This window comes from Neolamprologus multifasciatus, chromosome 5 (assembly GCF_963576455.1).
Source record: "Neolamprologus multifasciatus chromosome 5, fNeoMul1.2, whole genome shotgun sequence".
Lineage (NCBI taxonomy): Eukaryota > Metazoa > Chordata > Actinopteri > Cichliformes > Cichlidae > Neolamprologus > Neolamprologus multifasciatus.
In genome coordinates, this window is record NC_140443.1 from 30,074,275 (window position 1) to 30,100,113 (window position 25,839).

Below are 25,839 nucleotides of genomic sequence, written 5' to 3' on the forward strand. Positions count from 1 at the left end.
CCAAAAGAGAAGCTCTACTTACTCTACTGTACATGTATCGTGTGTGCGAGAGACCGAGGGAGAGCGAGAGAGGTAGAGAGAGAGGGAGAGTGTGTGTAGGGCACCAGCACATGTTGGTAGGAGGAAGAGAAGGAAATGAAAAAGAGTCCTTTGCACAGAGATACAGGCCTACCTTTCTGCTCTGGCAACAGAAATAAATTTGCAGCGAGTGAGCGATCAATAGGTGAAAATTGATACTTGGCGTACAGTTTGAACATCTATGAACTCGGAGGCTGTTTTCTTTTTCTTTTTTATAAAAAAAAAAAAAAAAATCAGTCGACAAGCCTGCTACACTACTGTGTTCAGAAGTCTTTCACAAGTAAAAGCACTCACACTCGCAGCACAGTGGGGGAAACAGAGCGCGTTGTGCAATAAAATAAGCACATACGCCACATTGTATAGCGCGAGAAGGAGCGCAATTTGAGCCCGACGGAGGATCCGTGGTTGTAACTGTAACAAACTGACGAGTTAACCCGTTTCGCTCCATTCACGAGGCTGTGGGGCAACACACCGCCTCGGAGCCGACTTGCCAAAGGCGATCTGCCACTCTATATAACCTTATGAATATTCCCAAAAAAATCCTCCACCCCCCTCCTCCACCTACTGTCGCCATTTTATACATTGGCGACTTCATATAAACTGCCTCCACTACAGCACCAGATGAAAATTCAATATTCAATAGCGACACATAATTCCAGTAAACAACTTTGGAGATCGCACCTCGTCACCCAGTGAGACGTATTCGTGTTTCGGATGAATAAGATGTGTCCTTACCTCAGCCGTCGGTGGTAAAAAATGGAATCCGACATTAATATATAAATGAATAATATTGGATTAGCTCCGATCGCTGCGCTTTGCGAAGAAGAGGAGGCGAGCTGGGGGTGGGAGCTCTCCTCAAGTGAACCCGGTGAACTGGCGTGAACCCGTCAGTGACCACGGCAAGGTACATTACATTACATTACCTTTCCACCCTCCGCTACACTGTATGAAGACTGCAAAACAACTATGGTCGGCGGTGCAGGACGAGGCTGCTCCAAAAAAAATTATAGCGAGTGTATTTCCTATGAACACGTGATACAGAGCGTCATCCAAAATCCAAAAGCCCTTTCATCTAAAATTTTGGAGAGGGGCGGGGATGAGATGGGGATGTGTGTGTGTGTGTGCGTGTGTGTGGAAGGGGGAGGAGGGTACGTATACTAAGCCCAGCGCACATTTGGGTATATCGTTATAGGGGTAAGTCAATGCATTCAACACACTCGGGTTATAAGTAGCTACAATACAAAGCAGGCCGATCAGATGTTTTGTATTGTGTATATTTGGAATTTGACAGTTCATTCATCTCCCGTTTCACTGAGCTTCATCACCCAAAAGATAACCCTAATTAGGTCACATGCTTTTTTCAATAGATGGCTGTCATCTTTAGAAAAAAAATACTCTTGAAGAGCTACTATGAATATTAATCGTTGTGGGAATTGTCATTTAAAGCACAGGCCTATTAGACCACCGGCTTAAAATAGACAGTTACGCACAAGCATAATAATGATAACACCAATTTACGCAGACGCACAGTAACTGTAGCCTAATTGGACTTGTCTGCATTTAACTTGAAACAGAAGAACACATTTCCCTTTATTCAAATTAGGAGTGGTAGTTATTCGCAATGTAAAGGGAAAAGGGTTTGTACGGCCGTGACCCTTGTGACCTTGTTGGCCTCATGCGCGTAAAAGCGCACAGGAAAAAAAAAAACGAGCGTTAAACAGAAAAGCTGTGAATTTAATGGCTAATGGTAAAACAGCATACCTTAAAGGGAGCAATCGTGACTTAAAATGGAAAGCATATCAACAAGCGGCATCAAAGATACACGAGGACATGTTTACATGGTAATATTAAGTATGATAAGGTCACTCTAAATCCACTAATCCACTGGACAAACAATACTGTCTACTTAAAAGTATTGCAGTAGCCTAACTTCTTAGGCATGTGTAAACTAGGTTATGTGTATATGAAACAAGTAGAGTGCCTGCAGCCGGATGCCCACAGTATATACAAAAACAGCATCAGAACATATAGGACAAATGCGTGCTTCCAGTATTTACGGAACATGGATTAGCTATCCCCTCCCAGTTTGTCCTCACTGGGTTTAGACGTTGCCTACAGTCAGGAAAAACAAAGATAATCTATCAAGAAGATGAATCGCAATAAAAATAAAAAGTAAGACAACTCAACCAGCAGGTCCGGTGTGCAGGAATAAGACTTGTGCATGTGCTGTAAGGTTAAAAGACACATGTTGATTTAGAGTTCAGAGCTAGTATTTGTTTGTTTTCGTGGACGGTTTGTGATCTGGTGGAACTTAGTGGATCTGCTTCTCTTCTGGTTATACCGGCTTGCCAGATTTAAAAAAAAGTATAGGCATATTTTTCTGCAATTATTTTCCCTTAACTGCATCACTCCATAAATATGTAGACTTTAAAGTTTATGTGAAATATTACTATAATTAAATAGATTGTGGTATATTGTCCTAATCTTGAGTTTCACTGTGACAGATGAGTAAACTGCTTCCTGTGTTTTTACTTCCATCTAAAGTCAGAGAGTCTGCATTTTTATTTTCTTAATAAACTCTGTTTTTATAAAAAACAAAACAAAACAAACAAACGTTGAACTACGAGCTAAATGAATCCTCAGAGACACGATATCACGAAAAAGCGTAAGAGTGGGACCTCTGGTGATCCCTGCTATCTGCGGTGTAACCGGATCAGGGTAGCAGAGGGACGTACAGGAGGCTTGTTTTCCTCCAAATGAGCCAATGAGACAACCTTTACATTACACTGACAGCCTGGCTCGGCGAGTCTGGTGACGCCGCTCTGGTTTGACAACCACCCCGCAGCCAATGCGGATCCACGTCGAGCACGAACGGAGGGAAGCAACAAAATACAAATTTCCTTCCTGCAGGTCAAAGCGTTACCTGCCCGCTGCTGTGTGATTCAGGTAAAAGGAAGCGGGAGACGCGGCGATGGCCCTGTCTCAGTGCCTGGACGACTCACCTCTGAGGTTTGGTCCAAAACCTCGCGGGACAGAGGAGCTGAACCTACAGGAAGTGTACAATGAGAGGCACCGGCTGGCTCTGGAAGAGCTGCTGTCCGGGGGCCTCGATAACTTTCGGGACTTTCTCGTGAGAGAGAGGATCCCCAACTTTCTGTCGGACGATGAGATCCAACAGATCAGGAGCGCCGCCGTGCCACCGCGGTGCTCGTCTTTCCACGGGGAGGAACAGGCGCTCGAGCGGTCGCTCAGTAGCACCCTGGACTGCTCCTCGGTCACTTATTTCCCAGAGGTGTCAGACGTGGAGCCGCCGCTCCTGGAGCTCGGATGGCCCGCCTTCACAGCGGGCTCCTACCGGGGAGTGACGCGGGCCGTGGCGCACTTCCAGCCCAGCTACGGCGAATGCATTTACAGCTGCAAGGAGGCTGCAAGGCGCATGATTAAAAGTGCCAGAGAGGTACGCACAGGCGCGGGCACACACGCACACATCTGCTGTCATTCATTCTATTTTTCATGCCCTTAAAATAAACTGTCCTTTAATGCGAATATCACACTGAAATGTGATATTCACTTGAAGTTTGTTTTTTACACCATTATTTTTGCACAGTCCTTTGTAGTAGTCCTCTAACTCCTACAGTATCTCTCATTTGTGCGTTATTATCCTAAAACAGGACTTTTATTTTGGTTTTGTCAGGTGACATTTATCACCTGGGCTTTATCTCCCCCCATCACCACCACAACAACCACACAGTCAGTAAGCCAGTATATGTAGACACTTTTTTTGCATCATTTCTGGAGGGAAAACGTAAAAAAAAAAAAAGAGTCTCCATAAAGGCTCCATTGTCCACATGGAACTTCCTTGATCACTTTGAATTTTAGAAGTTCGTGCTTTGAAATCTGGATTAGAAGAAATCACCAACCTTAAAAGGACGGGGAAAAAATGCAACAAACAAAAACAAAGCATGAATATTTTATGTGATGTTCCTGACGGGAGCTGTCAGTACAGCCTCTGGTTTTGAAAAGAGACATTCCTGCACAAGGAGAGAGGGAGTTTGTAGCACCTCAGGCCTGTGTAGAACCTGCGTACCAGATGTGCCTCGACTTGCTTCGCTCATCTCCATTCCCTCTTTCGCTAGAAATGTTTTCAAACACTGGATTTTCTCCCAGGTTTAGAGCTTAACGGTGGTGTTGTGTATGCTATGTGCCGACAGCCGGGCCAATCCTTATAAAAATATTCTAATCCTGGTCGAGCTGTAAGATTGTTTGTTCTTTTGTGATGTTACACTACTCACTGCACAATGTCTTTATTGTACAAAGAAGGCCACTGACTGTAACAGCACACAGTGAGCATGCACTGCTGGTGGTCATCTCAAAGGAACGGCCCCATTCCTGAGTTTCTATGAATTTTAACTCTGCTTCTATGCTGCCTCTTGAAAACAAGCATCCCCCAACCCAAAGCACACACACACACACACACACACAAACATCATCCAAATAAGGCGTGGTACAAATGACAAAGCTGCGTGTGGATAAAACACCAGTTTGAAGCGATAAATCTAAGATATGTAAACGTCCGTGTCTAATCCTCGACATGCAACCTTTACCGCAGCGTGTCAAATTCCATTCCTCCTCGTGAAAAAGGAGAAATCTGGGTGCAAAACAAAGCTGGGGAAAAATGAGGCAAACCCTACAGTGCACCTACTTGTCTCCTGTATAAAAGTCATTTGTTTGCTGACCAAGCGTTACTGCCGATTGCCATGGTAACAGACCACAGTCAATAGAAAGCTCATCAGCACACACATTACAGGGAGTGTGTCAGACAGAGATTCACGGCTCTGTTTGAATAGGGCCTTGTATTTGATAATAATGAAAACACAATCATGTGTTACATCTGCGAGAGCACGGCTGCGGCCCCCCGAAAGGAGAATTCTATTATATTACCTCTGTAATTTTCCACTGCAGGTGATTGCCATAGTTACAGACTCCCTGACAGACCTGGATATCTTTAAGGACCTTCAGGAGGCCTGCTCCCAGCGCAGAGTCCCTGTCTACATCCTGCTGGACCAGTCGTGCGCGCCCGCTTTCCTCAAGATGTGCAAAAATGTCAACGTTCGCCTGGATGACCTTCGGGTATGTAGCTGGTTCGTTTAAGACAAGAATGGCTCTGTGTGCACAACATGAGCATCCCAAAAAAAAACCCCCAAAACATGTCCCTAATCCTTTGCAGCAAATGAAGGTGCGAACTATAACCGGCACAACTTATTACATGAGATCCGGAGCGAGCATTACGGGTAAAGTTCACGAGAGGTTCATGCTGGTTGATGGAAACAGAGTGGCTACAGGTTCCTACAGGTAAGAGCCCACTAGCCATCGTGCACTCCTGATTTATTAGACTGTAAAGTTATGCATCCGTCTTGCTGGGTCTGCTTCTTACCTTCAGCTATATGTGCTTAAAATTCAATTCAGGTTTGACTGGACTGATGGCAAACTAAACAGCAGCAACCTGATTGAGCTTTCTGGTCAGATAACTGAGAAATTTGACGAGGAGTTTCGTATCCTATATGCCCAGTCTCTACCCATAAACACTCACGGACCTCCAAGTGTCCGCAACAGCGGCATCTTTGAGCACCTCAAACACTCAGCTGCTTCCTCCCCTCATCTGCGTAGTGAGAGGCCAGCGTGTCTGACAAGCACGCCCAGCCGTAAGCCACAAACGCTAGCATTGCAGCTACCTTGTGACCACGCATCTCCACATAAAGCCAGCCCAGAGTCTGACACTTCGACTCTAAACGACGAGTGGATGGAGCGGCAGCACGTTCAGGAGGAGATCCTTGCTGGCAGCACGACTCCACATTTCTCTGCAGAGCAGCAAGCAGAAAAAGAGACGGAGACCCCCAGCACCTGCCACGTGTCGACTCAGACGAGGCGGTCGGTGACGGAGGCTGAAAGCCAGACCGACCTGCAGCTCCCGCAGCATCTCAGCATCATTACTCAAATAAGCAGAGGGCCGAGCCAGGACACGTCTCCCCACTTGGTGTCTTCCAGACAGCCCGTGCCCACCCAGGCAGCTCCAGACACCACTTTAAAGGATTGCTTCCGCAAGCTGACCAAAGAGCGCCAGCACCACTACTCAACCATCCGCTCCAAGCTGGAACACATGGTGACCGCCCTGTCCGAGAGGCGGGAACTGGTGGACGTCACCAACGTGACTCAGGGGCTTGGCGCTCGTGGCAGTCAGAGGATACACAAAGACTGTGTGCAGGAACCCAATCCCAGAATGCCTGCTGACAGTGCGGGCATGGGAACATGGCCAAGAGCCAGATGTGTACACTAGTTTGTCTTCAGGGATTTTAGTGGTGGTGGGTAGTGGAGGGAAATGTTACAAAGTTTCTCTGTGCTAAATAAATCATGTTGGCTTATGTAGGAGAATTTCAGCTCTATTCTCTTTGTCTAATTTTCTGCAGTGCCCGTTTTTTTTTTGTTTTTTTTTTTCTCCTTCTTTTCATCCTTTGTCCTTCCCATGTTGGAACAATCCTTTCCAAAGAGGTAACAGACCTGCAACTGACATCGACGTGGCAGAAATTCTAACCAAAGACAACGTAACAAGCGCGTCTTACTGTGAATATTGTAACACTAAGCTGGTTAAAATGGAGTCATATCTGCTGAAGTGCGAGAGAAAACGAATCTAAGCACTGTTTTTTTTTTGTTGTTTTTTTTTTTTTTTTTTTTTTTTTAAACTCAAATTTGTCTGCTGTAGCTACATTGGAACATGATCCCGAGGAGCAGCTGTGCCTTGCAGATAAATAAAGTAATATTTTGCTGTATTGCTGCTTTGCTTCCACATTTCCTTTTTTTTTTTTTTTTTTTTTTTTTGTTGTTGTCTCTTTTATCCTCGATGCTGTTTAAATGGGAGACAACAGAGCTCGGAAAATATTTGCTCAGAAGTTCCAGCATACACAAGGAGGCAAACCGCACTTAAGTGACTTCACGAAAAGAACGAGCACCTGCGCCTCGTGCACTGCCGTGCCTTCATGCAATTAGCTGAGAGACAGCATCTGTGATACTGGCACCTTTTGCTGATTACGCCGGCAATCACGGTCTCTGTCCAGGGTGGATCTGGAGAACGAACAGCACCGCAGAACACAAGTGTAGATTAGGTTGAATCATTAGTAAACGCTTCTTTACACACAGATGGAATTTAAAAAAATATATAACTTCTTACTCCTCTGTTCCATTTTAGATTCATTTTTCACAGAGATTTTTCTCAACAAGTAACAGTTTAACTGAAACATCAGCTTTTTATGCTTTAGTCACAAAAAAGAAAGAACTCGGCTGTCATTTGTGCAGAGCTCTAAAAATTGAATCACGGCTGTTCGTTTGTTTAATGTGTCGCTAAGCTGGGCACAAACAGTGTTTCAGTCTTCATATAACACAAAGGTTAAGCACAAAGGTCCCACTGTAAAATGCCCAAAACGCCCCAGTGTCTTGGCTGTGGTCTGAAAGTGCGCTCTGTTATAAATGTGTTACTCACACTGTGCTTTATGTGACTAATGTTCAACTACACCGAGAAGTCAAGGTGCAACTGCTCCACAACGACGTGTGCAGACAGCTTAACCGAGAAGAGATAGGAGAGTGTGATTTTAATACACAAAGGGGAGAATGAAAGGATTGTGTGCGCCATGAGATCTTCTCAGGTTTAACTACATTTCTTTGTGCGCTTGGATTAAATGTGAGGAACTAAACCTTTTGTGGCATGTTTTAAAGCGAAACTCAGTGTTTACTATTCATTGCGCAGTAGAGTTTTATAGACACATTAGTCCACTTGACAAATTACACTATAACAATAAAAGTAGCACTGCTGATTGTATACACTTGGACTGAGATCTGGTGATCATTTGTTTAATCAGTATCTACTTAACTACTGGGCCGTACGAGGCATCGCTTTACAGAAATTCAATTCAATTTGCCTCAAGGTGCTTTATATTATAAAGTAGAGACCGTACAATAATACATAGAAAGCAGAGAATTCCCAACATCCCCTCCTATGAGCAACAAACAAACAAACAGTGTGAAGGGAGGAAAACATGACAAAAGAAACTACTCTCCTGTATGCAGATCAGTTACCTGAAGCTCCTTCGAAATCATCTGCATCATTAATATGCTCTTTGTTTTCAGGTAACAATAATCCAGCTTTTAATATACAAATAAACTGAAGACTTCTTCCTCTATAATAAGTACTCTAGATACTCTGGATTTGTAATTTTTTACTAAAGGGCTGTACTGTGTGGGTTTTTTTTCATGCTGTTTTATTAATTCAGCAATGTACCTGTTTGTTCCCGTGAAAGGCCCCTGAGATGGTTCATCTAATACCAGATAATGAATGAACTAATTAGCAGACTAATAGAAATTGGTACTGTTCCAACAGTTGTGTGAGAAAATCCTAAATTAGCTTTAGGTGGGATTTACAGAGAAATGCACTGAAATGTCACAATAACAATGAACATATCCTGGATAAATGCAACTTTTCTGATGAATTTCAAAAGATTAATCGAGGTAGCAAAGGTCTGCCATTTACAGCACGCCACATTATTACCATTCAGTCTTAATAAAGCCTACACTTCTGACTATTAAATGGCAAAAAGGTAAGAACAGCAGGCCCTCCATCGGCTCCTCCCGTGGTGCGTTCATCCCCTACCAGGCAAACACATCAAAAAGCCTCTGCATTCATTATGTAAAATGGCGCAGCTGAAGGGAATTGATCTACAAGTAAATACAATGGTGGTAATATGTGAGAGAATGGTATTTGATTTTAATTGGCTGCTGCAAAGCAACCACTGGCTGTAATCAAGGAAGCAGTGGGGGATCCACAACACAGCAGTGCGCACCCACAGCATTAGGCTCGGCTCACTGGTAAACAGAAAAGCTCCCGTATTCCTCATCACATGGGACGAATAAAAAAAAACTATAGCTATGATTTGCTTTTTAATTGATTTTTTTTTCTTCTTAATTGAGAGTGCATAGCTTAACACATTTACCAGAATCCCTCTTACAATGAACATTAACTGTAACACTAGCAAAACTCTGCCACCAGAGAGAGCCCTGCCCCTAACTAAAGCAAGCTCACTGGTTTGTTGTATGGTCTGCTTCTATTACAGAGAAGAGGTGACACTCTGGAAACACCAAAGACGTATTTCTTAAATTGAAATAAATCATCTTCTTGCTTTCTGAGAAGACTTTGATAAACTATGATGCTAATGGTTATTCATTTGAGATATTTTTGTTTGGTTTTGTCCTGGTGATCCTGTAATACTGTGTTCATTTCCAGATTATGGTGAGCAAACAGCCAGCATCTGATGTCCTTATGAGGTCAGTCATGATCCCCGGAGACCCGCAGAGGCCGAACTTCTGCTAGGAAATCCTTGTGGATATCAGCATGTCTGAGACAAGGTGTAACATTATATCCTAACACAAACACTGTGTTCAGCTCTCATTCAGTTATTGACTCTATTATTGGGAATCATCAGAGATCGCAGATGTAAAATAACCGTTACGTGAATTGCTCTGGTAAAATTTGATTATGTGCAACATTTAGTGTTTATTTCTCTGTGGGATTCTCACCAGGATGCGTGTAGTTTTTAACCTACTGTCCTCTCCACAGCCCCACACAGTCCCACAGGACAGAATAGATTAGGATGATGCAGACAGACAGCAGTCAGCACACAATTGATTATTGGATTTATATCCATCATGGTGTACATTTACGCGTGCTCCCTCCGTGCCCGAACGTCAATGCGAAGACTGTAGCTCGCTGCGTTTATGATCAGATTGTGTTATTATATAAACTAAATGAACAATTAGATCAGTGGAGTTTGTGTCAAATATTTCGATTTTGGCTTCGGCTTCCGGAAATAATAAACATCCAATCTGGCTTCTGACACTGACTCAAACAGCTCTCCTGATCCTGAACATAAACCTTTTAATTACTGCAAACATGGTTGATGAGTCTGAAGCTTGATTACTTGGCCTTCATTAGTCAGATTGTGGGCTATAGTGACTCCCACAGGCGCAGTTTGGCATCCATAAACGCTGCCAGGCTCTGCATTAAGCAATTACGTTGACCCTACTGTACACCCGAACAGGTGTGAGCACGCAGATCACACACAAACAGCGTGTGCTCTGCGTGCACATGCACCTGCATTCCTACTTTAAAAAACAAAACAGGCTGCATGTAGGAGTTTCAGTCTGTTCTGATTAAAAGAAAAGACTGATAAAATGTGCTTACTGCTCGGTGTAATCCGGCCTGTCATAACGGTTTCGTGTTCTCTGTGCCACCTTGTGTTTTGTTTTCCATCAGGGCGGCCGGTGGCTGTCACTACACCGAGGAGGGATTGTTCTGCCTCAGGCCACCGCACGCTGATAATGAATGCTCAGCTCATTGGAAAATGAAGTGTGTCTGAATTATGTGGTCAGGATTTAGCCGTTGTTTGGGTGTATGAGTCAGGCGCAGGGACATGCGCGGACGCTCAGTTTGCACAACACTTCCTGTGTTGTAATGCTGATTCGGGGCCACGCTCGGGCTAATGCAGGTGGAAGGTATTGTTGATAGGACTTTTGTGCTAAACTGCATGATGAGCTTAAAACACGCTGTCCGGCAGCAGCCTTGGAGCTATTTTTAGACAGGTACAGCTGCTTCTCAGCACCCACCCTTAAACCAGCCATTCACCAGAGATTTATAACTCTAGCCCATGAGAAGCAGCTGTAGCGTTTTACCACTTGGTTGTGCAGAAGCTGAGGTTTATCCAGAATTATATTTGTTTATTACAATGTCTTTTTCAATTTAGCTGACATCACTGTTAAATGCAGTTATCAGTTAGTGGGATGCATCACACTGCTAGGCATTTAAACCACAAGACTGGAGCGTCCGGTACTGCGGGGATGAGTCAGTGTACAGTCAGAGTGCCACCTGAGACCAACACAAGTTCAACACTTGTGGTGTGCCGCTCCCCCACATCATCATGTGTCCTGGCCCGTCAGATCGGAACACTGTCTTCCAATAGGAAAAATAACAACACACTTTGTTTATCAGAGGAAAATACTTCCTGTTCCTACTGAATGTGGCCTGGTGTTTCCTCGCATGCTTCATGTGTGCGTAAAGAAACGATTCCTGGGTCTTTGTTTTTGCACAGAAAACACAGATGTGTCCTTTTGTATGTTTTCCGTGCCACGAGAGTCATATGTTTCCGGTTTTTCGGGCAAAGAAATTGTCCACCTATAGCTTTAGAGAGTGTGTATGGATTGAGTGCCAGTGTGTGTGTGTTCGTTGGGGGGTAGAGACTAAAAACACAGCCGCACTCTAACAGCCAAGCTTAAGTTTAGCTTACCACTGTCAGTTTGTTGTCTGCATTATTCAAAAGGACACTTTATCAGCCGGGGGCGACTCGTGTTAGCCTGCCTACACTGCGTGCTCCACACAATGATGTTCTACGCTGTCCCCCATTAACTACGGTGTCTATTTCAGCAGCTCTCTATCCATTTATTGATGCATGTCTTCCATTGATCCCAGCATTGATTTGCCATGCAATCCATTACCCATCTGTCTGTTTCAGCGGGCTTTTAAATGATCCATCAGATTGAGCTATTAAGGAGAACAGTGGGTGAAGTCTAAAGGTTAGTGATACTTTCAAGGAGAGACAGGTTCCTTGTATGTGTGAGTGTAACTGGGGGTGGGTACAGGTGGTCTCATTTTGAAGTACAGGACTCAGCGTGAACCTCAGAAACAGAGCTTTAAGAACTACTAAGTTGGTTTTCTTCAGTTCTAATGTCCTTGTGTTATTTGACAAAATGTTCAAGAATGACCATTTTATCAAAAAGTAAAATTGAAGAAATGTTTAAATGTTTTGACTCAATAAGGACTTTACAAGGTGTCCTGAGGTGACGAGATGTTAGAGCAGAGCCTTTAAGTATGGCGAGGTGCAAGTTGGGGCTTCTGTGGATCTTTTCTTGCAGCAGATCCTCCAGATGGTAGATTTTAGAAGCTAAGTAAATCACTTTCACTTTATGTCTGTTCTTCAAACTATTCCTGAATGTTTTCACTTTGTAGCAGAGCTCATAATCTTGCTGAAAGAATAATATACCCGCTGTCCTCACAGCTGCCACGAAGAAGAGAACAGGGTGTATGCTTAGGCAGGTGGTAGCATGTCAAAGTAACATCTCCTCCCAAGGAGTACAACGTACTGTCCAAGTGGTTTAAAAGAAACTGTTAGACCAGACCTCCTTCTTTTATTGCTGTGTTGTACAGTTCTGATGCTCAGGGTTCAGCATGGACAGTCCGAGTGGCCTGCAACAACACAAACAGCAAGCTGCAGTGTGCCGTCAGCGTTGGCTTTGAGAGTTATTTGTGCTACAGTATGATCAGCATGATTCGTGCTTGTGTATGATCAGACCCCATGGGTACACCGTTAGTAGGTACTGTGTCTGTATGCCAACATATAACTTAGCGTCCTTAGTCTCATTTTGGCCCATTTAAAGCCACTTCTTGCTGCTTCCATGAATTTATTCAAGAATTTATTATTTTTGAACTTCATGTGTCTGTCTAACATTTATGTATATTTACAGCTTTGATAAATAGATAATCTTATTCACTTCACCTGTCTGATTGGTGCTGATTGGCTTGTTCTTCATCATATAGCTGCTTATTTAACACAGGTATAAAAGCCAGTTGAAAAAACGTTTTAAATGAATGCAAATTGGGAATATAACAAAAGAGTGTCATGATTAAAAAGCACAGGGAATATATTGCTTCTAAGACGGCAGGTGCAAAATGTCCAAAATGCTCCATTTTTGACTCAGTAATTGTATTGATAGATATGCTTTTAAGCATCCAGATGTTCATTATCTGAAAATAACACATTTTTGTATATTTTGTCATATATGTTGATTTGTTTTACAAATGTTGCAATGATCTGTTGCTCACCTGTAATAACATTTGACTGCACCACACTTCAAACAAAGATGACCAATAATTGGATAAATTATTCAATTAAATTAGATAATTAAATAAATTTAAAAAACGTTTAGAGATAAAAAAAAAAAGATTTCAGTTGGGCAAAACCAAAAACAAGCTGTTTATTTTTTAATGACATGTTTTCACCTGACAACAGCAATGTTTGGGGAAAGCACATCTTTCCCAAAGCACTCTGCATTAAAGTTCCCAGAAATGTAATGTAATTTTAGGGGGATTATTCTTTTACACCAAGAACAGCCTGCTGAGATTTTTGACGGTTCATACTTTCTTTTTTCAAGGTAACTCTTTAATCTTCCTGCAAAAACATACTTTGAAGAAACAAAGAAAATGCCACCAGCCAAACATGGATGTGAGTGTGTGTGTGTGTGTGCGTATGTGGGGGGGTGGCGGGTTCAGATTGAGATGCAAGATGGATTCATATATATTCATGAATTCAGTCAGAAAAGTCAAACGGAAGCAGTATGATAATCTTGCAGTAATTGCATTCTTTCCCCTTCCAACTGTTTTTTGGCAGAGCTGTGAGCCACTTCCTGAGACATATAACGGGGACCGAGTGAGGCAAAGGAGTGTCACAGCAGTGACGGTTAGATACACTCTGACCCCGTACCCGAGGCCAGTCAATCCAGCCCGGGGTCAAGTGGTGGTTCTACCCAATCCTTCAGCTTTATGGGTAATGGGATGGCTATCATTAGTCCTTAGGTGGCCCGTTATATGTTTAATTAACCAATACAGACAGCAGATAATTGAACTATTGACTGGCCTCTCCGAGTTACATTTGTCTTCTGATCCAGCGAGAGCACGAAGAACGAAGTCCAATCAGATGTGTTTAGGCCTGTGATGTCCTGATATCATCTCCTTTTACTCACCTGACAGCTTCATTTGACACCCTGACCTCTGGCTAAAGGCAATTTTTATTTTGTTGAAATATTCTGACTGCGCACTCCTTCTCTCCCAGGCCTCAGGAAACACCACCAAAAGCTTACAAAAAAACAGAGAAACATCCAAAAGGCCATATTTCAAACTATCAAGCTTTTTTTTCCCCCCCATACATGTCAGTCTGCTGGATACATGTCAGCAGCCGTCTGAAAAGTGCTGACATCGCTGCCCTCCTGTCCAGCAGCACGCTCCCTCTGTGTGAACTTGGATTTAGCTCAAGGGTATAGCCACCCTCCTAATGTGATGTAGCTCTGAGAAGGAAACAAATTGGCCTGACGTCTCATGCGCTGCCTTGTCTTGATTGTGTGATGGCTTCTGCTGCTAATGTGTTACGATGGGTAGACCTGCGTGGGGAGGGAGACAGAAGTGTGTGTGTGTGTGTGTGAGAGAGATGGAGAGAGAGAGAGAGAGACTGAGCAAGAGAGGGAAAGAGAGAGAGAGAGGGGGGATGGGGGAAGGGCCTCAGTCTGCAAGATCAGCACAAGTGGAATTGCATTGATTCAGTTAACTGCAGAGTTGGAGCGTGATGTGGAATTCTGTTTATCAAGGGTGGAGTTTACAAGATAGGCTCCATTTTGATCTTATTTTATACACTGTATTCATAATCAGTCCCCGTTCTCTTAGTTTCAGCTCTAAAATATTAGATCAACCTTATACACACATGCACAATAGCTTAGATCCACCAGGAGTTCTAAAAATATGTCCCAAAACATTTAGCCGATACGTATCTCTTATTCATTCAAAGTCTCGGATTTGACGGCCATGTAACGCGCTGTATTTTTCCAGTGTCATCAAACAGAAACACAAATGCTTACATAGCTCCGATGTAATGATACTGGCAGATCCGCACTGTAAACATCATGGTAATCAGCATAAATCTACAAGATCAGATGCAAACAACACGCATCATGCTCTGTAAATTACCCGGAAATGTGCAGCACGTTCTAAGAAGCCCAGAAACGGCATCTGCTGAATCTTAATAAAATGCAAAGTCAATCTCAAACGTTGCATTAATGAAAAAGGGACACAGCTCTTGTCAATGCACCGCTTCCTGTAAATAAGGAATATTTAGTGGCTAAAAATATGCAAAAAGAAGACAGTGTGATGTATTTTTTTTCACTGGGCGAGTTTCTCCTGTAATAAATCAGACTGAGGTCAGATCTTACTGGGCAAATCTTACAGCTGCCGTTTTGTGTGGATAAAAGCCATCTACGTGCAGCCTGCCCGTGCTTTTGGCAGAGAGGATATATGTATTTTAAATTAATGAAGCTCTGTTTTGAACATCCATTAAAATGTTGGATATGTATATTTTCTTTTCTCCTTTCCCCTCGCTGCCCCGCTCTTTCCTTGCCTCATTTCCACGTCTAGCTGTAGGGAATTTGTCTCTAAGGGTTTATCATGACTGCCTCATATTTCCCCCCGTGGTTTGTCATTTTGCTGATCCAGACGCTTTTTCATATTTCAGTATTCTTATCATCCACTGGCAGTAAGATGATCCATTTCACTTATTTCTCAGAAGTGTGACTGCAGCCTAAGTCAATATCTACAGAATGAATTCAGCAAAAGGCGCGCCGTATCCGAGGAGGGGCAGCTAGTTAGCGGTGGTGGTGGTACTGGTGGCGCAGGACACTTTTTTTCCCTTTTTTTTTTATCCCGAGTCAGCAAGGGTAAAATGTCAAGCATTTCTTAGGGAAGCGGCTCCATAGGATTCCATTCGAAGCTTTAATCTTAATTGAGAGCATCGCACATTGATATTCCATAGGCCTCTTTGCCCTTCGCCTCTCAGCTACTTTCATTTAGAGGACAGCCGTACTGCACTACAGCATGGGGACTGCTTTGTCAGACAGCCAAAAGGCCAAAGGCAAGGTCAACTTCTCTGTGTAACAGTGGCTCAATATGGAGCGAAGGCGTCACCTCTTTGATGCGGTCGGTGCTTTTGTGAAATAGTTTTGGAGTCTTGCTAAAGTAAAACAGGATCAGATTTATTCCATCCTGGCTTTGAGTTGGCAGGAAATATCACGGAGGACTCGTGCTCTTGTTTATTATGCTAGGAGTTAAAATTTCAGCAGCTTTCTCAATGTTGATCTAACAAACCACTTCATTCCCCAGCAGCTAGAGGCCATACAGGACACATCATTTAATGCAGTTTAGAGTAAAAGAAGACATTTCCATATTGAGGACTGAGAGGGAGTCCATCGCAGCCATCAAAGAGGTGATTCAGTCAAGAGAAGAGAGAGATCTTCTGCACACTGTTAACTAGATTCTGAATAATTGCTGGACTCCATAATCCAGCCTATTCACAGAGGAAAACATCGGTGCCACTTGGATGTCAGAAAACTCCCAATTTGTCTTTCTATGCTGGGTTCAGCAACATCTCTTAATCCTTAAACAAAGGGGCCAGCAGATGCAGATGTGATAAAGCCCATGTCATCAAGTGAGGTGGAGATAGGAGGAAGGTGCGGGGTGGCAACTCTCGGCTGTTGCTGCTCCTGTGGGAAGACTTGTCATGCCACCTTTCCAGAGGTGATGAAAACAGATAGAAACAGAGACAAACACACACACACACACACACACACACACACACACACACACACACACACACACACACACACACACACACACACAGACACACACAGAAACTGTTTACAGTTAAGTACACAGCCCCTATCTGTGGGACTGAGGACTGAGCTCGCCTCCATTTCTCATGCTCCTGCCTCAGCCCACTGCTGACACAGATGTACTGTAAAGAGATAGCAGCACAGATAGCTATGCGTGTGCATGTCAACGTAGCCCCGGGGGGTAAACTAGTCTGAAAGGGCAACAACACGCAGTCTATCTGCACACGTTTTTCATTAATCTCATTTATGTGACAGATTTGGGAAGCACTCGTTGACTCAACCACTCGAGGTGTATTCTGCTGATGAAACACTGACTCTGGATTGAAGGATTAGTCCTTTAAAGATCTGTTTTACTAGCACATCATTTAAAAAAACAGGTTCTTATAGAGGGGCTGCGGCTTCTGACAGATTTATCAGGTAATCGGGGGTTTGTCAAAGCTTCAGAGAAGCCACTCCTATTTCAAAGTCTTCTCCGCCAGTTCTGTGGGAAAGCCCAATGCCCGTGTTTTCCACTGCTTCTACTGTTCAACCACAGTTTGTCTTCACCAAAACAAATCAACACATTCAGCCTTCAGATCCATTGAGACAACAAAGCGACCGGACTCCTCAGCAGGGCATTACAAATAAATCTTTAAAAGCAGAGTCCATTTTGTCACACACAGGCCAGTAAAATCCATAGTGAGACGGCTCTTTCTCAACCTACTCTGAAAATCAGTGGACCTAAAAACGAATTTACTTTTGAACATTTTGTAACATTTGGGTCCCCTTTAATTCAGAGGCGACCAGTGATAGTTCTGAGAATGATTACACAGTCAACATCTCAAAATAATTGTCATTGCGACAATGTTGATGGTTTCATTTAAGGCAGCTTGACATAAAAGAAGCAGTTTCAGATTTGTGTGGAAAAAAAATGATGAGCAGGGTCCACGCGTAAGTCAAGGCTGTCCCTCTCCACGGGATTTAAATATAGCCCCACTCACCATTACTGCTGTCACTCACAGACTTATGATGACCTTTTGACCTTGCCTGTAAAAAAAAGAGACTTCATGCTGACACACTCACTCCAGATGCAGTGCAGCACAGAGACACAGAAACACATTTTCTTTGTCTCTCTTGGCTTTGAAGTTTTCAGTCTGATTATCTGCAGCAGTATCGTTTTCACTCATTTGTCTGATTTTGTGATGTTAGATCTGTTCTCAAGAAGATGGCGTAAGCTTATGTGAGGCTGGCAGGTGGGGGGATGCCCAGAAAAGTTGGACAGTTCAGTGTTTCTCAGCCAGTGCAGGCTGAGGTTTTTGGGGTTTACATGTCAGAGGGCACAAACTCCCGCTGTCTACAGCTCGGAGGTGCTGCAGAAAACTGTGCAGCCACGTGTGGGCGGTGTGTTCCTTTACACTAATCGCATTCGATTCTTTTTTGCTGGTCTGCTGCGTTTCTAAAAATGATTTGCGACTATACGTCAGTGCCTTCCAAGCTTGTGTTTGCCTTTTAAAGGCAGTGGAAATCAGTTGCATTTCATAATAATCAATAACAAGAGATATAGCTTGAGAAAGTTTTGAATACACATGCCCCTTGGACAGTCGCACAAAAAAAGGCTGCTGTAATCAATATTTTTTCTTAAAGTATGTCAAAGTCAGACCACCACTTTGGTCCAAACTTAAACACGTCAACTATTCTCAGGTGTATATTTTGTAGAAACTAACACAGTGAGTGAATATATGCTTGATTGTAAAACCCAAAACTCCAGATGAAGCCCTGTATCAGTTGATCTGTTAATTAATAAGTTTGATATGTTGATCTAAAGCAGGTAACGTGGCCCTGCTGTTTTCACACTGTGCTTTGGCGCAAAAAAAAAACAACCTGTTACTGGAGGTTTAACGCCATAAAGTTATATTTTTTGCATGCATTGTCTGCATTCATTACTTTTCATCATGCAATTTTTACTTCTGCTTGCAGCCATCGCGGTGAAAGACAACCAGATTTGTTAGACTGACGTGACTGCTGGCAGCCTCGAACGCTTTATTGCAAGTGCAATATATCTTAAATTCAGTGGGAATTGTTATCACACACCCAGTCGACTTTGTTGTTTTCTTGTAACCTTTCTTTCTTTCTTTTCTTTTTGAGAAGTTGGGTTTTTTCTCTCTGCTATTACAGAAGCCAGAACAAAGTACTTCCTGTATCTTGGCCACAAACAGAGCAAACAAGTACATGGGTTCACTGTAGGATAAAGGCCTGCAGCCCCTTAAATAGATCCCTTATAAGCTCTCGGTTGCCCAATAACAAGCTTTTCTCCTTGACACTCCAACCACAGCACACAGTTGGTTGTTCCTCAGTTATTTTAGCTGAGGCGTCACATCGAACATGATGACAAAGATGGCCAAAGAATCAAAGAGTGGGTGTGCCGAGTCCTCCAGCTGCATATAATGCAGACAGCGGTGCTAAAATCAGCCAGAGGGGAAAACAATATGACTTTAAGCTCAGCCAAAGGCCTTCTGTGAAACACGAAGGAAGAGTTTTGACACAAGGGAGATGATAACGTGACACATTAGTGGGAGAGTGACACACCCAATTCCAGGGAGGCCTCTTAGACTTCACCAAATGTATGACACTACAGCCATACTCTCATGTCAGCAACACCCACAGAAACTTATGAAGACGGGTGTCGAATTGTGCATGTGCAGTGACAGCTGTAATTTCTGAAAGCTCTAAAGATTCAGCTAAACTTCACAGTTATTAGTTATTTTTCTAAAGGATATATTTCGAACTGTTTATTTTCCTTCATCTCATTCCTCTAAGCACAATGTAAAATATGAGGTCAAGACCATGAAACTCCTGCTCTCTCTTTAACACCCTCACTAAAAAAAAAAAAGAAGCAGTTTCTTGTCTTTCATTTCCTAACAACAGCCAGAAGTGTTTATTTTCTCATCTGCTGGGCTCTTCCCAAAAACCAGAGCGACCCCTTTACTTTTCCCGGATGCAAGTATGTTATAGACCAGAGACCCAATAACGTCCCCAGGGGCTGGACCCGCTTTCCAGGTTGTGCTAAACATACTGGTGTCTGAGCAACAGTTGACCCTTAATCAGCAAAGCTTTGTCAACAGCAACTGTGAGCTACAATTATCTTCCCTAGATAGGTAGGTAGTGCACTGGGGTCCAGGCGCAGTGGAAAGGGAAGAGGCTGTCGTGGGGGGGCTGACTTAACCTCGGTGACTCGTGTTTCTACTGTGCACTAATGGATGCCTGTCATCATTATGGACAGAAACAGGAGGGCGCCTGCCAGCTGTATGACCCCCATAAAACAGAACAGGAAATCCTTGCAGGGATTGAAAGGGAAAGACTCTTCTCTTCTCTTCTCTTCTCTTCTCTTCTCTTCTCTTCTCTTCTCTTCTCTTCTCTTCTCTTCTCTTCTCTTCTCTTCTCTTCTCTTCTCTTCTCTTCTCTTCGACCTTCATGAAACAATGCGTATTCACGAAAGGAAAAAAAGTTAAGATGTGGAATTCTAACCATGCATGTAAAATGATTAGTCATTTTAACATCAACTGCAGAGTTAATTTACCCCCCTGTTGTGCACTACAGTGAACCCTCAAGCTCAGGCTGTTTTATAATGGTTCTGTCATGCTGGGAGGAACCTGTATAATTATTACATACAGTGCATCACCTTTGCTCTGTAACCAAAGTCCACCGTCTGTAATGTGACAGGACTTTGTCTGACTTCTCTCAGTGGTGTCCACTGGAACGTGACAAGCACTTTATCAGAGGGCCTTCCTATCAGATCCCCAAGAGTTCATGCACAAACACGTTGGACACAACGTCCCCAGGAAGCCAGATTCCTTATTACGCCAATAAGATAGCTTTATTGTGTTCCTGGGGCTACATATTAATCCACTCTGTTGAATTCTTCAGAGGCCATCATGTGATAACTTTAGTCATTACCAGTAGTACAATCATAATTACACTGGAATCATTCAGGATGTGGCAACAAGGTGGGGGGGGGGACTGCTGTTGTAATCAGCAGCCACGACAATAAAAAAAATACACTTCTGACAAAAAAAAAAAAAAAGATCGTCACAATCACATGATTTTATTTTAAAAAAGTGTGTGTGTGAGAGAGCAAGAAGGCGCACGCACACGCAAAGTCCTGGATTTGCATACGCATGTCTCTATGTGTGCTATGTCCATGGAGATGCCTGTGTGCGTGTGTGATCGCTGCATGATTCACAGTGTCACAACTGTGCGCAGTAACGACTGGACATCCTGAGCGGAAACCACAGCCATCGAAGTTGCGTTTTCCTGAGACACACAGGCTAACACTCTCACAAAGAGTCACTTGACTGGACCCTCATATAGGAAGTGAAAGAGGAAGCCCCTCGTCCATCCTGTCCTCCATCCCAGCCTTTGCTCTGCACTTCACGTGAAGTCGCTCTTAGCGACGATCGCTCAGTATGAGGCTTTGCTATTGCAAAACAACCGTGAAAAAACTGGCTCAGGCTGGAACTGGTTTGTTATTTGGGGGTGAGGGGTCAGAGGTCAAGCGTCTGGCCAGCTGACATTTAGCTACGGAAGATTAGCGACAATCATTACTGTAAAGGTAGAATTCACTGATTGGACGACAGTGTTTAAACATTTGCTCAGTTGATCAAATGATTCTGATTTGATTTGAGCAAAACATCCATTTGGTATCTAATCTCTGAGCGGCTTTGTTGCATTAAGTCAGAAGCCACCCCGACAAGATACTGAGTGTTGAAAGAGTCACGCTGCACCAGAATCCGTTAAGCTGGATCAAAGTAACACTGTCAAGAGGAGAATGGGTATAATATCACAGATGGAAGTCATAAGTGATGTTCAACTGTGGGGTCTTTTTGGCCGGGTCTTCCCTCATGGCTCGAGGCTTCTGGCTGTGTTAGTGTATGAAGCCTGGCAGCCTGCATTCCTGTGCCTCTCCCATGCACACAATGGTGAGTAGCTGCAGCATTCCACTGTCTGTGTCCGCTGTCTGAGACACAGCCAAGTCTTGGCAAACCCTAGCACTCAGGCAAGAGGTTGGCACCACATTCAACTGCTTATGATGAATCCGTCCGAGTGTTTCCACTGCACACCATTCCTTCTGAGGTTCTCTGTGTGTGTGTGTGTGTAAAAGTGTGTTCTGGTTAAATTAAGACAGAGCGTCTCATTAAACCCTATGAAATAACGTGTATGTGTATGTGTGTGTGTGTGTGTGTGTGTAAAAAATAAGCCCTCTGCAGTAGAGATTTTTTTTTAAATTATAGGCATGATTATGCTTCCTCTTTAGCATGCTTTATCATTCATCTTGCAGCCATTCCTTCTCGCTGTTTTTAAAAAATGCAAGCATGTCTGTTCTAAGCCGTTTTCACTGCTCTTCATCATTCTCTTGCTATTTGCTTTCTCTCTTGTTCTGATGCCACAGCCGTGCAGACACCTTTCCCTCCTGCTGACTCAGTAGCCAGCCTCAGGCGCTGTGGGCTCAGGGTGTTGGTGGCAGGGAGGGGTGAGTGGAGGGGAGAGGAGGGGGTGGCGGCGGCGGTGGTGGTGGTGGAGCGCGAGGCTCCCACATCAGGCCCCAACAGCCTATCACATGCGAGGGAAAAGAGCTGGCTAATCGTTTCTACAATGGCACCCTGCGCACTGTCACACAGTACCACAAACCGCTTTCCTCACCAACACTTCTACTGTATTATTCCACTGTTGCTTGGAAATCCACGTGTGATGTACGCAAGTGCGCAAACACACAACCGATAACAAACCACTCTCCTCTAAAAACCACATTTTTGTGAGAGGCATAAGTGTGCGCAGTGTGAAGAACATGCAAGTGTACATTATCACAAGAGCATTGCACCAAAAAAAAATCTCCACTACCGCAACTATGCAGTTACACACTGAAAAATCTAAATTTTATATAATTTTTTTTATATTTTTATGTGATTTTAATATCTCACTTGATCAGTGATTTGAAACAAATCAACTCGTTTAATTATTTTATTTGTCTCTGTTTTTCGAGAGCAGTTATCTGAATAGGTGAAGTGTTCATGCTTACCTTTGTTTGTTTATTGTTCACAAATATAGGCTCATTTTTACAAATGACAGCCACAGATTAACCCTTTTTATTAGGATTCAGCACCGCAGCCATCTAGATATCCCTGAGCTTCTGTGATTAGGCCTGTTTTCAGAAAGAAAGTGCTTTTGCACCTGTGCTGTGACTTCAGGCCTGCTTTGCTTTATCAGAGGGGTGAGGTCAAAACTGTTGGGGGGGGGGGGGGGGTGTCACACATGAAAAGACAATCTGGTTTCCAGACTAAAGTGAGCCACCTGCCAGTCCAAACTCTCACTGAAAGGGAGGACGGTAACAAAGTCTGACAGTGAAACACTCTCCAAGATATTCTGTGCAGAGGCAATCACAGAGGTTATAAACTCAATTTACAATGTAACCACTTATCACAGATTATTACCCTGGCCTTGGAACTACACGCTCATTCAAATATTGTTGTAATCTTAAACTGAGAATGATCAGTGTAAGATTAGGAAATTCCTCATTAGGAAATTCTCCTAATGATTTAAATTTAAAAAAACAAAACACCAAGTTGTTGAAGCTGGCCAAGAGAGCGCGGAGCAGTGTGCCGTGGTTGTTGTTTCTCTTTTCCTCTGTTAATGAATGCAGAGGTGTTTGTCCGAGGAAGAGAGGAGAAGGGAAGCCTGATTTCCACTCCATTTTATCTGTGCCCCACAGCCCCGGCTAGTTAGCTCCCTGTGCTTTCACATGCTGGGGTCCCACAGGAAGCAGTACTCCACGATGGGCAAAGGTCAGGGAACGAGAGAAAGCCACTCCTCATTTCATCCGCCGAAACTAACTAATACGCTTTGTTCTTATTTGTTTTTTGGAAGAATAAGAAAATAGGAATATTATGATGAGGAAAGTGAACTTTGCTCTAATTTAGATTTTTGTTTATGTGCTTATAGTCTTTCAGTTGCAAATGAACCAAATTACTTTCATATTTATACACACTATGCACTAGCTGAAATACTGTGATACCCTTATTTTATGTAGCATGTACAAATAGTAGACTTTGTTTTTTTTTCTAGTATTTATCTTCTTTTTTTTTTCTTTTTTTCTTTTATGTTGTGTATATGATTATTAATGTGTTTGGATGTCTCCGAAAACTACAGGAAGCCACGATGACAAATGTGCAAGTGGAAGTAAATGTTTCACGCGGGTAAAACATTTACTCGTGAGAAGATGAGACACGATTTTAAAAAGTCACAATAGGTTTATTGATCCATAGTAGATGAATTTAAAAAAAAACAACCAACAAACAAACATTGTAGATGAAAAAAATGAAAATCTGCATAATTATTTGCATAACTGTGTATTACATTGAAAAGAAAAGCAAATAAGGAACACATCTGTCCAGCAGAATCAGCTTCATAAAAACAATAGACGTGTGATTTCTAACATTAGATGCTTTCTATTTAAAGAAAGGATGAGCACGAAATATAATCCTGGCTACAAAAAGCAAAGCAAAGCAAAATCACCAAAATGAGGATCAAACAATAAGTGAAGCAAAACAATATGGTTGCATAATTATTCAAAGCAAATATCCTCTGATTTCAAGTACGTCCTCTGAGACAAAATACAGATATGCCTGTATAAAATAAAGACATCTCATACATGTCCTGCATGCATGCTTATTTGCAAATTTCCATTCATTACTTGTTGCCTAGTTGCATCTATTACAATAAGTTGAGTCGTGTCCTTTATGCCCGAGATTTTTTTTTAAACTTGATAAATCCATGGAGTTATTTGGTAAGGAGCAAGGCGACCAGGTGGCCAACATGCCACCCCTCATACATGGAAAAGATTCAGTTCTGCAGAAAACCTACAAACTCACATTAAATACTCTGGTGAGGAAGGGTTGTCGCTGGTAGACCCTGTTTCGTGGTAACAGTTTGCACCGGACAGTTTTTCACATTTAAGTTTATATGCGTCCCTCTCGCGGACCAGCCTGTTGAGTTCATGTTTCAGCTGCTCGACCTGCGACAGCAGGTTTGTCTTCTCGTGCTCCAGAATGTGTTTCTGTTGCACGCGCTTGTAGCGGCAGGACTGCGCGTAACCCCTGTTTTTCAGGGTCCGGCGTTTCTGCTTCAGACGCATCACCTCGTCCTTGCTTAGGCCTCTGAGAAGCCGATTGAGCTCTCTGACTGACATGGACACCAGCTGATCGTCTGAGAAGTGCATCTCGGCGTTGGATCGCCTGTCGTGGCGGTTGTGTTGCTGCTGGAGATGGTGGTGCGCACCGAGGACCTGCTGGGCCTCCGGCGACTCAGGGGATGTGCACCCCATGTCATCTTTGAGATATGGGTCTTGGCAGTGGCTGTTGGGCATACCTTGCATGTCCGAGTGACCCGGAAGACCCGGGTAGTGCTGGACAGGCTCGTTCAGGTGGCCGTAGCCATCGTAATCAGCCGGGAAAGGTGGCGGATTGTGGCCGTGGGGCGCAGATGGATGTCCCTGCTGCGCTGTGGCTCCGATGAGGGCCTCCATCGCGTCTTCGGGTGTCAGGCCAAAAGCCTGAGGGTACATTTGCTGAGGATAACCCCCGTTGTTGGGTATCCAGAACTGGCTGTTTTCGACGTTTCTGTGGTCGTTAGGATTGAGATTTGGCGATGAAGGCACAGAGTTGCAAGGTGTGCTGCCAGGAGTGGAGGAGACGGAGTCTGGTCTATGGAAAGAGCGATCCAGCCCCTGCATCGTCTCCTTCTTCACGCCGAACTTCATCAAGTCATAGTCGCTGACGAAATCCATGGGGGGTTTCTGCAGTCCCAAGTGTGAATGCGCCTCAGTCGTCATGGTAAATGGAAAGCCGGTCTCTTTAAAGAGCTCCAAATGTCCACTGATATTTCATGCAGCCAGTGAAATCGCAGTCACTTGTAAAAAAACAAAAAACAAAAACAGCCCAAAAAACAAAACCCGAATAATAAAAAAATTTAAAAAATGAAGTATTTCCAAACTTTCGATCACAAAGGGGGAAAACACCACTCGTGAAAAAAAAAAATCACAGCAAAAAACAGGAGAGCGCCTTTTTAAACTTTACGCTGAATTGCGACGTCGCACCGCGCAGCTTGTTTGGCTTTAGGAACTTAAAAGTCCGGTGATGCCAACAGACTGGACGC

General features: G+C 43.5%; 3 protein-coding genes across 5 annotated transcripts in view; 1 reads left to right on the forward strand and 2 right to left on the reverse strand.

Annotated features, from left to right (window-relative positions):
• Window positions 1-1,116, reverse strand: part of zhx3a (zinc fingers and homeoboxes 3a) — a 15,030-nt gene extending 13,914 nt beyond the window's left edge. For 2 of the 3 annotated variants that reach the window (XM_085159542.1, XM_085159539.1), the window contains exon 1: window positions 814-929. The gene's annotated coding sequence lies outside the window, so the exon portion shown is untranslated. Of the gene's footprint in view, window positions 1-813; window positions 930-1,001 lie in introns of those variants that run through there. The other variant, XM_085159541.1, reaches the window with a different exon arrangement.
• mafbb (v-maf avian musculoaponeurotic fibrosarcoma oncogene homolog Bb) lies at window positions 302-25,838 on the reverse strand. The gene has a single exon (XM_085159548.1). It carries the CDS (start codon window positions 25,514-25,516, stop codon window positions 24,554-24,556), a length of 963 nt encoding a protein of 320 aa, XP_085015674.1. The 5' UTR covers window positions 25,517-25,838; the 3' UTR covers window positions 302-24,553.
• On the forward strand, window positions 3,050-6,902 carry sack1d (scaffolding CK1 anchoring protein D). Its single transcript, XM_085159546.1, is given in 5 exon segments — window positions 3,050-3,535; window positions 5,041-5,208; window positions 5,306-5,430; window positions 5,545-6,325; window positions 6,328-6,902. Coding segments are annotated over 5 exon segments (1,599 nt in total). The 3' UTR covers window positions 6,367-6,902.
• Window position 25,839: the final 1 nt, after the last annotated feature.

Excerpts from the sequence above, each read along its gene's own strand:
- mafbb (XM_085159548.1), bottom strand. The coding sequence starts at position 25,516 with ATGACGACTGAGGCGCATTCACACTTGGGACTGCAGAAACCCCCCATG.